The 14,911-nt window shown below is 39.8% G+C and overlaps 2 protein-coding genes across 2 annotated transcripts in view; both read right to left on the bottom strand.

Moving 5' to 3' along the window:
* Positions 1-4,300: 4,300 nt before the first annotated feature.
* LOC108705897 (protein kinase C theta type-like) overlaps positions 4,301-14,911 on the bottom strand; it is a 31,268-nt gene continuing 20,657 nt past the window's right edge. Inside the window, exon 10 of the transcript XR_005961533.1 lies at positions 4,301-5,159. The gene's annotated coding sequence lies outside the window, so the exon portion shown is untranslated. The remainder of the gene's footprint in view (positions 5,160-14,911) is intronic.
* On the bottom strand, positions 5,155-14,332 carry LOC108717545 (cAMP-dependent protein kinase type 1-like). Its single transcript, XM_041565182.1, has 9 exons — positions 13,693-14,332; positions 12,005-12,111; positions 11,727-11,894; positions 11,150-11,241; positions 10,024-10,086; positions 8,003-8,141; positions 6,289-6,480; positions 6,059-6,187; positions 5,155-5,491 (listed from the first exon to the last, which is right to left on the bottom strand). The coding sequence occupies exons 1-9, from the start codon at positions 14,330-14,332 to the stop codon at positions 5,375-5,377; spliced, it is 1,647 nt and encodes a 548-aa protein (XP_041421116.1). The 3' UTR covers positions 5,155-5,374.

Raw genomic sequence — 14,911 nt, 5'->3', positions numbered from 1 at the left:
CTAACTTGACTTTAGTTGAGGAAATTTCAATTGCTGCCACTCTTATAGCTTTGAGGCTACACTCACCAAACGTGAATCTCATAGTCATTGGGTCATTCAGAATGAAACAGCGACATTTGTTGGATACCCAAAAGTGGGAGGAGCCACCAACAGTCAATCAGATTTTAACTACTAACTTTCAATGGGGAAATTGAACCTACTGCCATTCTAACAGTATGAACGCCAGCGTCCCCACACTCTTCATGGTTGGTCACTAGGACCCAGCAGTTTTAGGTTTTAAAAATTAGGTGAAGCCACCAACAGCCAATCAGATTTCATTCAGTGACCACGTTTTTCAAACCAACATGAAGTTTTTTTCTCAAACTTCCTTTTCTAGTTGTTATTTCTACTTTTTATCATCATCATCATCACCATTTATTTATATACCACTGTCAAGATACGCAGTGCTTTATTACTCGTCTTTTTTTTGGTTTCTCTCCTATTCTCTTATTCAAATCAATGCATGGTTGCTAGGATAATTGCGACCCTAGCAACCAGATAGGAAACTGGAAAGCTTCTGAATAAAAAGCTAAATAACTCAAAAAAAGAAAAGAAATAATAAAAACTCAAAACCGATTGCATCTCAGAATATCCCTCTTTACATCTTACTAAACATGAACAACCCCTTTAACTACTGTAGTGATCCATCCACCCCTAATATGAACTTAGTAATGAAAGTATGACAAGAAAAGCAGACTGTTGTATTTGATCTCTTCAATAAGGCCCATCTCACATGTGTTCTTGCAGAGGAAAGAGGCGGTAAAAATATCCAAAATCTTCCAGTAGCAAAGGACGGGCAACGTTTTATCCATGGCTCTTGCTGTCAATGACAGACCAATCAGAAATGCTTTGTATGGTTCAACTCATTGTAAGCAGACTGCAACCATGATGGAATTGGCCCTTGCTATGGGGCTGCTTTTTATCAGGAAAGACAGTTTTCCTCTAATCTGAAGACGCAAGTCTAAATGTGGGAAAGTAAAGGAAAGTTGTCGCTCGTAGCTGCTACAGAAAGTAACATGTGCCAGTACAATTTCTTTCTGAAAAGGGTCACCAGACCAGGGGAAACCTTATAGATTGAAATAGGGAGACAGAAGAAGAGACCTTAGTGATTGAAATAGGGGTACCAAAGAATTTGGCACCTCAGGGAATTTAGATTTCCTTATCCTTCAATAATTGCCCTACAATTAAGGTTAATGATAGGAATTGTAGAGCTTCAATCCCACCTGGAAATGCCTTGATCCTTAAATCCATCCCCCTCATCCTCACCCACCACAAACCAATGAACTCCACATTATGTAGGAAGCCCAGTCCCTCTGGCAGTAGCCCAACCCCCTGCTGGTATTTGCTTATCCAAGTGCTTAAACCTGTTATTGCTGCAACTTTACAGAATGTGGTAAATGAATACCTATGCAAACTGTATATTTCCTTTTCAATAAAAACAAAGCGTACACATAAGATTAGTAGATTAGGAAATGAGAGACTTGTTCAAAAGTCTAAATATATTTACAAGTCACTCAGACATTCCACAATTCCAGTGTCACAAATGGTTGAATTGGCACATGGTTACCCATATGAGCAGTAACGCCACGTCAAGGCTTCAACTCTTGTTACTGTCCATTCACACACCTATTGCAGCAAATGGCTCACCCTCTCATTTACTGCAATAGTTCCCTAGCTGGTCCAGCACTGAGTGACAAACCGTCATGGGACCTTTCCTCTTCAGTAATGACTGAGAGGAACAAGGAGCTAAACATTCATACACACACATAGAATTACATTTCATTCACACATAGCTAGCTAGTTTTATTTTATTGGAGCAAATCAGCTGGTGATCATAGGCATAAGGGAGGAACTCCGCGGTGCGGCTCAAACCGACACGTCGCCATACGACAAAACGCATGTGACGTGTCAGGTGTTCTGAAGATACAGGAAGTAAAGGAGAAATCGCAGGAAAGAACTACATTTATCCGACTGTTCGATGAAAACACTGCACGCTGCATTTTCATCCAACAGTCAGATAAATGTAGTTCTTACCTGTGATTTCTCCTTCACTTCCTGTATCTTCAGAACATCTGACACGTCACATGAGTTTAGTCGCATGGCGACGTTTCGGTTCGAGCCGCACCGCGGATTTCCTCCCTAAGGAGGATTAAATCCCCACTGCTTTGCTAACCATATGATTTGCTGCAATCATTCCCTATTTGTTCCCTAAAGCTCTTCACTGGGATTTTTTTAGGTAAACATTCAGACACAGCACAGACTTTCACTCACACATACACTGGCAATTGATTCTGAGTTGGAGCAAACCACATTGAGAGCTAATACAGGTGGGATTTCTACCTCCATTGCTTGGCTAAACACATGATTTGCTGCAATACTCCCCTAACCAGTAAGGATTTTAGATTATAAATACTGGTGGATGACTAATGATGACCCTATTTAGCTGATCAAATTACTAACTCAAACTTGGGGGTACAAAGCAGGTGGTTTCTAGGCAGCATTTCGTTATTCAAGCCCTGACCTGTTTTCTCTGCATTTCCCTGCATTTTATGCCAGATACAGCCCTAGATATTTTGGTCTTATTTTTACAATGTGGCCTATTTACTCTTATTTACACACGTCTCACAAAACCATACAACATTCATTCACATTAAAGTAAATCACAGAGTAAGCTACTGGTATATAGAAGCTAATATTATTGCTGTAGTTTGCTGTAATAGTCCCTAATCCTAGTTTCATATGTAGCCAATCGCCGGCTTTAAAAAGCCAGCACTGAACCCCCCTTCTATTTGATTAATTTTAGTACCCCTTAGGGATTTTTAGTTGGTTTTATTTATATTCTAATGGTGATGTTAATGGTCTTATCTGTACTGACATAGTTACTTAGCAGTGAGATTAATGTCACAACCAGGCTGTGAAAAAGCAGATCCGCTCCATCCACTCCATGGTGTAAGTGCACTGACTCACACAGAGTGGATTTTGGTGTGGAATCTGGTAATTATGCATTTCCATGCCAAAATCTGTTCCATGACTGTCAGTGCACTTACACCATGGAGTGAATAGGAGCAAATCAGCTTTTTCAGTCTGGTGTGGCATTGGCCTTATGGTTGAAAAAAGATGCCCAAATTCAACCGTTTGCTGAAACAAATACTACATTATTTTTATATGATCCAGAGGAAGGCAAAAAAACCCCGTCTGCAGCAGCCTCTAATTTGCTACAGAAGGGGGAAAAAATTCCTTCCTGACTCCAAAATGGCAATCGGTATAATCCCTGGATCAATGGTGCCTAATTATACTAATAACAGTAGCCTTGTACAGTAAGTACAATGCTACATACAGGGCGTATGGGTTGGTTCAGTATTGGCATACAGTACATTTGCTAAAGTACCAGGTTATAAAAATATCCTGATACTGGTGACTGGTTCGTTGAACAGGAGAACAGTAAGGATGTAAATACACACACATTAGACATTTGAAGGGGCTTCTAAGTCAATTTCACCTGCAGTGTAGTCAGTCGCAGCTGTGCTGTTAATACAAGATCTACAAACACACTGAATGCTGAACTGGCCATGGACTGCAAGTAAAATGGCCCTAGAAGCACCTAGAAATGCTAGTGGATAAAAGTAAAGAAATATATCTCAGTGTTCTCCTGTTTAACAAATGGGTGAGCATTTCAAATTACTAAACTGACTTACACTCAAGCACACACACACACAAATACATACAACACTCACACAGCACTCATACACACAGCACACACACTCACACAGTACTCATATACACACACAGAGCACATATACATAGAACACACACATCACTCATACCGTACACACCCACAACACTCATACACACACAGCACACACCCACAACACTCATACACACACACAGCACACACCCAGAACTCACACACACAGCACACACACTCACAGAGCACTCATACACACACAGAGCACATATACATAGAACACACACAGCCCACATACTCAAACAGCACACATACACGCACACATACACACACACACACACACAGCACACATACTCACAGCACACATATACACACACAGAGCACATATACATAGAACACACACAGCACTCATACCGTACACACCCATAACACACACACAACACACACCCAGAACTCATACACATGCTGCACTCATCCACACAGCACACACACTCACAGAGCACTCATACACACACCGAGCACATATACATAGAACACACACAGTACACATACACGTACATTACACATACACACACATTACACATACACACACAGCACTCACACACACACACACAGCGCTCATACAGACATACTCACACATACACAGAAAATGGGAACAGGCAAGGAACGGTGCTGGGAGAGAATAGAGAATGGGGCTGGAAAGGGAGTAGGAGGAGACCGTATAGAGAAAGTAGACATGGGCCCCCCGCGACCACAGGGTCTGCTTTCTTTATAGTAATGTCATCACAGGTAAGGGAATAGGAAAGAGGCAGGAGTTTAGTAGTGATTAGGAAGGAGGGAAATCGGGGATAAGGGAGCAGAAGGGAGACAGTATAGAGGAAGTAGACCTGGGCCCCCCGCGGCCAGTGTGTCTGCTTCCTTTATAGTTACACCACTGCTTAAGAAAAGGGTTAATCACAGGTAAAGGAATAGGAGGAAGGCAGATGTTTGAGGTGTTGTGTAATGATAAGGATTGAGGGAAATCAGAGGAAAGGGAGTAGGAGGAAACAGTATAGAGGAAGTAGACCAGGGCCCCCCGCGGCCATGGGGTCTACTTCCTTTATAATTATGCCACTGGCGTGGCCCATTTAGGAGAGGAGTTAATCATAGGTGAGGGAATAAGAGAGTGACAGAGGTTTGGGGTGTGGTTTACTGATCAGGATGAGGGAAATCAGGGATAGGATAAGGGAGTAGGAGAGAGACAGTATAAAGGAAGTAGACCAGGCCCCCCGCGGCCATGGGGTCTACTTCCTTTATTATTATGCCACTGGCGTGAGCCACTTGGGATGAGGGTTAATCATGGGTAAGGGAATAGGAGGGAGGCAGAAGTTTGGGGGTGGGGGTAAACTGGTTTTATTAAGTACTCTTCATTCAAGATGTAAACTCACCACAGTACCTTTTCCTTTAGAAGCTACAGTCAAAGATCCCGTCTGGTGCTGGTGTTGATGGTAGAACCAGGTGACATTCACAGGGAATGGTTTAGGTTTGACAATACAGGTGGATTGGTTGTTTAGGGGTGGAGCTTGCCAAATATGGTATGATGTTAAGGGCCTCAGGTTGTTACAGGCAGCAACTAAAGATGGTGTCCCATGTTAGAAAAAAGGTAATGCCTTACTCCTGCCAATTCCAGTTGGGATCCACTTCTGAGAAATCTTTCAGATTGTCTTTTTCACTGGAGCTTTGGCGGGAGAACGTTATCGGAAATTCTTCAAAGTCGTCTACAGATGGCTGTGAACAAGGGAAAGCACTTAACCTTTTATATAACATTTCACATGGCAGAATTTAGTATAGTGTAGATTTGTTTTCGCACCTTATTGGTCACTGAGGGCTTACTCACTACAAGGAAGAAAAGGGGCAAACTCAGTTACCTGGTGTTGTAATGCAGCTGACCTGCCCTCCATCCCAATAACAGCAAGGGTTGTTGTATGCAACTGGGACAACCTCTTTATCTTAACTCTGCTATCCCCTATCACTCTGGTAGATATCAGCAGCAGCAAATGATGGGGCTGTCTACCTAAGGGCGCCTTAGGTTATTAAGGGAGGCCTAACTTAACAACTATTTGGGGTAAAAGCTTATATTAGATGTTTTAGCTGACCATCACTGAAACAATGGGGGAATGATGGTTATGACTGTTTTTATACAATTCATACAGCTATAACAAAAAGAGAGCCTTAACCCAAGTCATAAGACCTCTGCCCTACCAATTTATGAAAATATACAAAAAGAGTAGTAGTGCACCTGCAGGGTGAGTCTTACTAAATGTATCACATTGATTGCCCAGCACATTCATTTACCATTCCTGGCTGAAAAGGGGTCTCCAGTCTTCGGTTCTCCAGATCTTCCCAGTTGATGGTGCTGTAGAAAGCATGCTCCCTGATGTTACCATTCAGTCCAATCCGTTGAGTCGCATTAATTTCCAAAAGCTAAAAGGGAAACATGATCATATATTTAAGTACTGCAATTGTTATAATGGGTAACTGTCTGCATAATGAGTAGGTAAAGATATGCCAGTATACCAATTTACCTTAGGCAGGAGGTCCAGCATTTCCTCGCTCATATCACACGGGTAAGTTGGTGGTTTCATAATAATTACTAAACGTTGTTTTTGAATGCTGCCTGCTGCTGAAAACGGCATGACTCCTGTGGCCATTTTGTACATTGTAACCCCAAAAGACCACCAATCCACGCCTGCATTGTAGTCCTCAAATGATAGAATCTTTGAAGAGAAAATAAATGGTACAAATTACTGCAACAAATACACTAATTTACTCCTTTTATTTATGTTAGTATAGAGAACCAAGCATTGAAAGTTAATTACAAGGTTACATTGGCAGTTTTCTCCATGGAATTGCTATAAACTGCTTCTCACTACTGTCAATGGGAATCACACTACTTATGTCATAGCAACGAGATTCTTGCCTAGAACATGGGATGCCTTTTTGCAAATTGGAACATCCAAACTGCATCAGAAAAAGGACTGACTCAGTTATCTTAAAAACATGTAACATTAAAGGAGAAGGAAGACAATTTACACTTGGGGATACACCAGGGCAGACGCATGTGCAGTAGAATGAAATAGCCGACTCTTTCGTTAAATTTTGGCTTTTCCCTCTACTGTGTATGCGCAGCAGTGAGTAGACCAAACAAGTTAAAAAAGTGCATCCATCCCTTAAATCACTGGTGGGTAATTGAGGGGAACATATGCTCTTGGGAACAAGGTATGAGGAGTATATCCTTCAATTTAATTTGCAATTTCCCATACAACTAACAAAGTGAATCACATAAGGGTGGGATATATTTGCATTGGAGTTCTGGATATTTGATGCACTCCAACGTATAACAGGAATTGCCAGTGGATTCATGTGTTCCCACAGCAGGACCCTGTGCAAGGGGAGGAATTACAGTACTGCTGTGCCTAAACTATTATAATCAACTTATTGATTCTAAGGACACATATAAGAATTTGCACCTTCAACTGATATTTACTGAATGTAATTGAGTATACTTTGTGTTAATTGAAGTTTAATTGCAACAGGAGAGACCCCTCCTTTTAGTCACCAGTGATTTTTAGGTGAGAAGTACTGTTAGCCTGTTATTTAATAAATATATTTCTTTTAATATTGAAGTACAGTGTGTTTAAATGTTTTTTAGACAACAAAGTCAATCCCTCTTCTGGTAAAATTTTAAAGGTTTTAGCATTGGCCCTGGCACAGATCTTTCATTTCAATAATCATTTTTAAAGCCCATAGTGGGTTCAGACCAGTCTAAACTTGTCTAAGAATATAAATTGCCTGACATACTGTATAGTAGGATTGCACACTTGTTAGGTGATGGTTTCCCATGGGAATGGGATCATCTGAGATTCTGAAGCTATTCTATACTTTTTGTTTTATAGCTTTACAAACCCTTCTATATATATATTCTATATATTCTATATATATATATATATAATCCATCCAAAAGTCGTCACTCTTGAAAAATAGAAATAACTTGCCTAGGTGCAGTATCAAAATTCAAAAAGTAATAGTCCATCGAATAGAAACCGCACTCACAGGTCTAAGGTATTTTATAAAAATGACATTTATTATCATATTGGCGGCATAATATATATATATATATATATATATATATATATATATATATATATATATATATATATATATATATATATATATATATATATATATATATATTCTATTATGGATATATTGTAAATGTTTTACAAGAAATGATGTTACCTCTGGTGCCCGGTATCCAGGGGTTCCTGCTAAGCCGTAGGTCTTCCTCTGGCCAATGATATTCTCTTCCGCCATACCAAAGTCACAGATCTTTATATGGCCGTCTTTATCAATCAATATGTTGCCCGGCTTGAGATCACTGCAGGTTAAATATTATGAAATTTCATATTTCAGAGAGAGTTCTGGGAAAGAGGTCAGGGGTTATTTAATAAGACAAAGGCCTGTATAGGTTTCCTATAATGACATATTCCATTCCATTCTATGTCACAAAAGACACTGCACTTCTATGTCTCTTTAGGAACCTTGTAATGAATAAAAAAAACAAGTTAAAAAAGGTGCTAAACATAAATTTCTCTGTAGCACACATGCAAGAGCCAAGGTGGCTGCACATTGGCCCTTATAAGCACTTGTGTAGAAAGTCTAGCCTTATATCATGTACTGTACAGATGTTGTGCTTGCATGAGGTTCTTGTAGTGGGCAGTCAGGGGTGTGACTCTGGGTCCACATGACCACCCCCATATTTGTTGCATTAGAATGACCTGCATTGTCTGCACAAGCATAGGCATCAGAGCAGTGGTGTATCTTCAAAAGCCAACCCCCCAAAATAGATTTCACAAGACCCCCTTACATGAAATTGTGATGTGGGCAAAATCAAGTGTTACTAGGTCACCCGCAGCTCTTCATGCCACACCCTCTGTTGCCCTGGGCTCCCCTGCAACCTGCCGTTATGCCACTGCATCAGGGATATTCATTGGTCCCCTTATTTGCTGTCCACTCTCCCTACCTGTTCCTCTGTACTAATCTGCAGTTATGGGGGTCTGCTCCCCTATAGTTATGCAAATGTGATCCGTGAACAAGATTCCCATATATGTATTAATTATCTGCCACACAGATATATTAGTAGCTGCTACCTGCATCTGGCAAGAAAAAGACGGAATATTTTGTTGCCCATTTTTTTTACATGAAAGTAGTGGAGATAAATTGCTGAAAAATACACTTCCAGTTAGAGTTGGGACCATTATCTTCTATTGAAGGGTATTTTTCAGCAATTTGTCACCTGCCAGCAACTGAGAAAGTAAGTGGGTGATAAAAACCACTGCGTGCCACTGTCCTTGATTGATTGAGGGCATAATATATGCAAATTATTTATAGCTAACAAGTATCCACTTCTAAACCCCCCCAGTATGACAAAGGCCTTTTGTGTATATCTAAATGCCTGTATTAAATAAACTGGTATCTCAAAGAACTTTACAAGACAGATCTCCACCAGTAATTGGAATCATGATAGTTATACATTAAATAACACATTAAGGGCTCTTACAAACGAGCGTTTTTACCTGCGCTCCCATGCGTTCCGTTTTTCTGCGTTCAGCCGCAGGGGAGCGCAGGGATAGACGCATTACATTTTTTCCAATGGGGCTGTACTCACACAGGCGCCTGTAATCGCCGAACACCGGTTGAGACACAACATGCTGCATTTTTCCTGCATTCGGCGCCTACAGGCGCCTGTGTGAGTACAGCCCTATTGGAAAAAATGTAATGCGTCTATCCCTGCGCAGGGGAGCGCAGGTAAAAACACTCGTCTATAATAGCCCTTAAGGTCAGGGCTGCCATCAGAAATCACAGGGCCCCATACGACACAAAATTTCCTGGGCCCCCTGGGCTGCACCCACCGCAAGCCCCACCTACAGGTCCGCCCTCCCCACCCCACAGGTCTGCCCCCACCACACAGTAAAAAAACAAAAAAAAAATTGATTGCTAGGGTTCCCACATGTTAATAAAAAATAAAAAGATATTGGTGGTCAGGGCCCCCCATAAAAAAAAACATTTGTGGCCAGGGCCCCCCCATTAAAAAATATTGCTAGGACCGCACATGAGAAAAAAAAATTGGTGGCCAAAATTGGTGGCCATTCCCACCCCACATTATGAGAAAATTGGTGGCCAGGGCCCCTTAAACGTTCATGCCTTCCCGAAGTCAGCAGCTCTTAAAAATTAACACAATTTAATGAAATTTTACTGACCGATGAATGATTCCCTTGGAATGCAGGAACTGGAGGGCAACCACCATCTCTGCTGTGTAGAACCTGTTCAAAGAAGAAAATAATCAACGTTCCTGTATCAATCATTTCTCATGTTTCTCTCAGAAGTAATGCACTTATCTGTATATCAATTAGTGTATTTAGAAAAATCATCCTGCCAGGAACACAGTTTTTTGTTAAATAAAGTATTTTATTGGGCACAAGTTTGTCCCAATGATGTGCCTTGTGTTTGTGTAAGCCAAGAGGAATTGAGACTTAAACACAATGTTTCCAGAAAAAATAAACATATTAATGGGACATAATACCCCCTTGTTTAACATGAGGGCAAGGAAAAGTGGTTTTGAAGAACTTACTTTTTTGCCTATTGTTTAAATTATTTCTTAAAAGGGTTGTTCACCTTCGAGATAAATTTTAGTATGATGTAGAGAGTGATATTGAGACAATTTGCAATTGGTTTTCACTTTTTATTATTTAAGGCTTTTGAGTTGATTAGATTTTTATTTAGCAGCTCTTCTATTTGCATCTGGTTGCTAGGGTCCAAATTCCCCTAGCAACCATGCACTGATTTGAATAAGAGACTGGAATATGAATGGGATAGGCCCTGAATAGAAAGATGAATAATAAAAAGTATCAATAGCAATAAATTTGTAGCCTTACAGAGCATTTGCTAAAGAGCTTAAGAAGGGGTCAGTGACGCCCATTTGAAAGCTGCAAAGAGTCAGAAGAAAAAGGCAAATAACTATAAAAAGTAAATAATGAAGACCAATTGAAAAGTTGCTTAGAATTGGCCATTCTATAACATACTAAAAGTTACCTTAAAGGTGAACCATCCCTATTAACAGGACAAACATGTTCAGACTTTGCAAAGTAGATAATTAGATTACAAATATAAACCATTCTCATTAGCCTAATATTTACGTATATAAATAGAGGATGTGGGTGCAAGATCAAAAGAGCTAGTGTGAAAAGGTATGAGCACTGCACCTATTTCCCTTTTACTTGCCCGGGATATAGGGAAAAAAAGCAAACATATAGGAAGGCTGGTATTTTTTTCCAAAAAAGATGGCAACCCTATCTGGAATTATTATTTCGGCCTAATATTACTCACCTGATTCTTGATGTTGGTAGCTTTCCTTCATGCGAAATCATTTGCCCTAAAGACTTCCCACTGGCATATTCCAGGACAAAGAAGGCTTCCAGCTGGTAAGTGCAGAATAGAAGAATGTGAGACATTAGACATTAATACCAAAAAATAGAGCTGGTGATAAGACGGGCTTTAAGGTACTTGTTTAAAGGGGAACAAAACTATCTATGCAACCCTCGGCGGTCTGTAGTGACTTCCAACCCCCCGAACTGCATCACCAAACTGCATCACACACAACTCCCAATACTGCCCCATTTGCTAGTACCTGTTAATAAAATGCAGAGTTGCGCTGTGGATCTGGTAGCTGCAATCTATTGCTGCTTGATGCCATTTCCCCAGCAATCTGGCAGTGATCACGGCATAACAGGGCAAATAGGGCAGTATTAGGTGTTGTGTAGCGTGCATTTCAAAGTCATGTGACTTTAATATATTTAAGTACCCCTGACAATAAGTCCTGCGAGTGCCGAGAACTAAATCTCAGGTACATATGGAAAGTGCTATGTTTAACCCGTTATTGTGCATGAGGCCCAGTATACTTTACCTCTGACTGAAAAACTGCATAAGACTGGCATAAAAATGCACATTCTCTGCTGATTTTCAGTAGACGGGCCTCTTTAGCGATGGCATGGCAGTCGTTCTTCTCAGACTCCTTCGTCAAGATCTTTATTGCCACGAGTTGTTTCTTGGGCCTAAAAGAAGCCAACATCACCTAATGAAAATAAGAGAAGAGATTCAATATCATCGGGTCTCTTGTAGAAACAAAAGCAATGTATCTTGCTATACAAACATGCTTAATGACTTGGGAAATCCTTCACTCACCCAGCCAAAGCCTCCCCGTCCAACTATGGAGTGGAAGCTGTAGTTATTGACGTCCAGGGGAGCAGGTCTTTCAATGTCCAGACAAGGTCTCTTCTGTATGCTTCCACCTTGTTAGAGAAAAGAATTACGTTAATTCAAACACATCAAAGATTAACTGTAGTGAGGAGCAAAAAAATTTTGCCACACATGGATTCATATTGAAATTCTGCATTTCAACAATAGTGGGGTTTTTTTCACAAAACTGCAAAAGAAATTTGCCACAAAAAATTGCCATTGACGTTAATGAATTTAGAGTGAGAAAAAACATCCATTGGAGCTCATTTATAAACGCTGGGCAAATTTGCATCTGGGCAGTAACCATAGCAACCAATCAGTGATTAGCGTTTTTCCAGCTAGCTGCAGGTTAAGCAATGAAAGCAATCATCTGATTGGTTGCCATGGGTTACTGCCCAGGTGCAAATTTGCCTTGAGCTTATAAATGACCCTCACTGACTTTATACATTTAGAGTGAGAAAAAAACAACCATTGACAATTCATTTGGAAAAAGGTTGCCCACTAAGACTTTAATGCGTTTCACAAATTTTTCGTCAGTTTCACAATTTTTCTGCGAAACACAAATAAACTTATCATTATTAGACTGTACATAGTAGCGTATGTTAGACACATAACAAATAGACATATGGAAATAAAAACAGCCTTTACATTTTGCATTTATATTTCAACATTTAGAAATGGTTTCTTGGAAGGTACTTGTTTATGACATGTAATTGAGAGGATGATCCCTACACACTTATATGTATGGCCATTCATAACCTCATTTTATGACCCAATGGCTCATTTACAAATGTGAGGGACAAGATGCAGAAAAAAGTTGTACTGCAAAGCGCCATGTTTTTTCTACTTTGCACCAACGCTCTCTAAATATATACACAGAGCCCAAGATGGAGTTGTGCCTTTGTCTCTCTATCTGTAAGTGGATCTGCCTAAGTTTGTCAGTGTTGCATAAAGGAGCAGTGGGATTTGGGCAGCACAGGGTATATAGGGAAATTATCAGGTATGGTGCTGTTTATTAGCAAGTGAGGGTATCGGTCGAAGGGCACATAAATGGTACATTAGGACAATGTTAAATTGCACAAATTGCTACTATAAGCACTTTTGTCATATGCAATAGTCTATATACTGTTAATATCAATGTGGGACAACACTTCTGCCTTGTAGTACTGGGCACCTAGATTCAATTCCAGCTAGGGATTAAAGAAATGTGTATGTTCATCCTAATTGATAATACAGGTAAAGGATCCATTCTCCAGAAACCTGTTATCCAGACAGTTCTGAATTACTGTACGGCCACCTCCTATTGACATTTAATCAAATAATTAAAAAAAACTAGTACCCTGTACTTGATCCCAATTAAGATATAATTAATCCATATTGAAGCCAAAGCAATGCTATTAGGTTTAATTAATGTTCACACTATTTTTTTAGCTGATTTAAGGTATGGAGATCCAAATTAAGGAAAGACCACTTATCCAGAAAAAAACCCAGGTCCTATACCTGTAATGTGTATGAATGTGATAGGGGCTTAGTAAAATTGCTCATAATTGCACTAAGAATTTGCAAATTAATTGATGATGTAGCCTATATGCCTCTATTAAATATATACAAAAAGAGTAGAAACGTTTCCTTACTTTCTAAGGGGTCTTCTGATCTTAATCTTTTATTCTTCTCTTCTTTTTGTTCTATATTTGTTCCTTTACTGTTTTCTTCTGTGGTTTTTTTATTCTCTTTATCAATCTGTATATTTTTATAGCTCTCATGCTCACTGGTCTTCTTGTCTGCATGGCTTTCCATTTGTAACGGTCCTTCTTCAACTCTTCTCCTTTTAATCCTTGCATCCTTACTGGTCTTCTTCTCAGCTTGGCTTTCCTTTTCTGTCTGTCCTTCTTCAATTCCTCTCCTTTTAATTCTCTTATCTTTGCTGGTCTTCTCTCCCTTTTTTTCCTTTACTATCTGTCCTTCTTCAAATCTTCTCCTTTCAATCCTCCCATCTTTACTGGTCTTCTCTGCCTGGCTTTCTTTTTCAATCTGTCCTTTTTCATTTCTTCTCCTTTTAATGGTCTTCTCTTTGTTTTCTGTCTGTTTCTTGACACGTCTTCTCCTATCTTGACTCGTCTGTGCATTTATGCAACGTTTCTTATTTTCTGTATCTGTTTTTCTTTCACCTGAATCCTTGATCCAATCCTTGTTGGTCTTCTCTTCAATGCAGCTTTTCACTACATTTCTTACCTGTCCAGCCGGACTCTCACTCCTTTTCTCACGCAAATCCATGATGTCCTTTACTCCTATACTATACCTCCTATACTGTTTTTTGTTTTTAATTGCAATTTGTATGAATTTAGCTCTCGCTAGTCTAAAACTCCTCCTCTCTCCTACTCACTGTCCTAACGGCAGTTGGTCTGAACTAGCAGTGTCAGTTAAGCTAGGTGTGTCATGTGACCACAGCAGTGGCATGCGACATCATTGGGTTTACCATAGAGTAACAAGCATGCAATTGAAAGCTGAAGACTATGCTACTACCAACATTTCTCTAATTCAGAAGAAAATAAAACTTTTGAAGAGCAAAAATTTATGCTGCTCGACATTAAAGTATATAAAAGATCAATAACAACAAAACTAGTAGAGCTTGAATCCTTATGTATATACTGATTGGTGCTATTGGTTGGATGCCTTCTTTAGATGAATGTACAGCTGATACTCACAGTGTGATTGAACAGCTTTAGTACCATAATTAAGGTGTGAAATGGAAGAGCTTCTAATACAGTATAATTTAATAATTTAATATAAAGTATATTTGTAGAATGCAAGGTGATTATGATGGGAATGGAAAGAAAAGGCATACGAGCATAG

The sequence above is a fragment of the Xenopus laevis genome, chromosome 5S (assembly GCF_017654675.1).
Source record: "Xenopus laevis strain J_2021 chromosome 5S, Xenopus_laevis_v10.1, whole genome shotgun sequence".
Lineage (NCBI taxonomy): Eukaryota > Metazoa > Chordata > Amphibia > Anura > Pipidae > Xenopus > Xenopus laevis.
Note: the sequence above shows the minus strand (reverse complement) of the source record. Positions and strands in the feature narration are given on the sequence as shown.

Excerpts from the sequence above, each read along its gene's own strand:
- LOC108717545 (XM_041565182.1), bottom strand. The coding sequence starts at position 14,332 with ATGGATTTGCGTGAGAAAAGGAGTGAGAGTCCGGCTGGACAGGTAAGA. Across the intron at positions 10,087-11,149 it reads CTACCAACATCAAGAATCAG|GTTCTACACAGCAGAGATGG; the intron begins GTGAGTAATATT and ends TTCTTTGAACAG. Across the intron at positions 5,492-6,058 it reads CCCCTTTTCAGCCAGGAATG|CCATCTGTAGACGACTTTGA; the intron begins GTAAATGAATGT and ends CCTTGTTCACAG.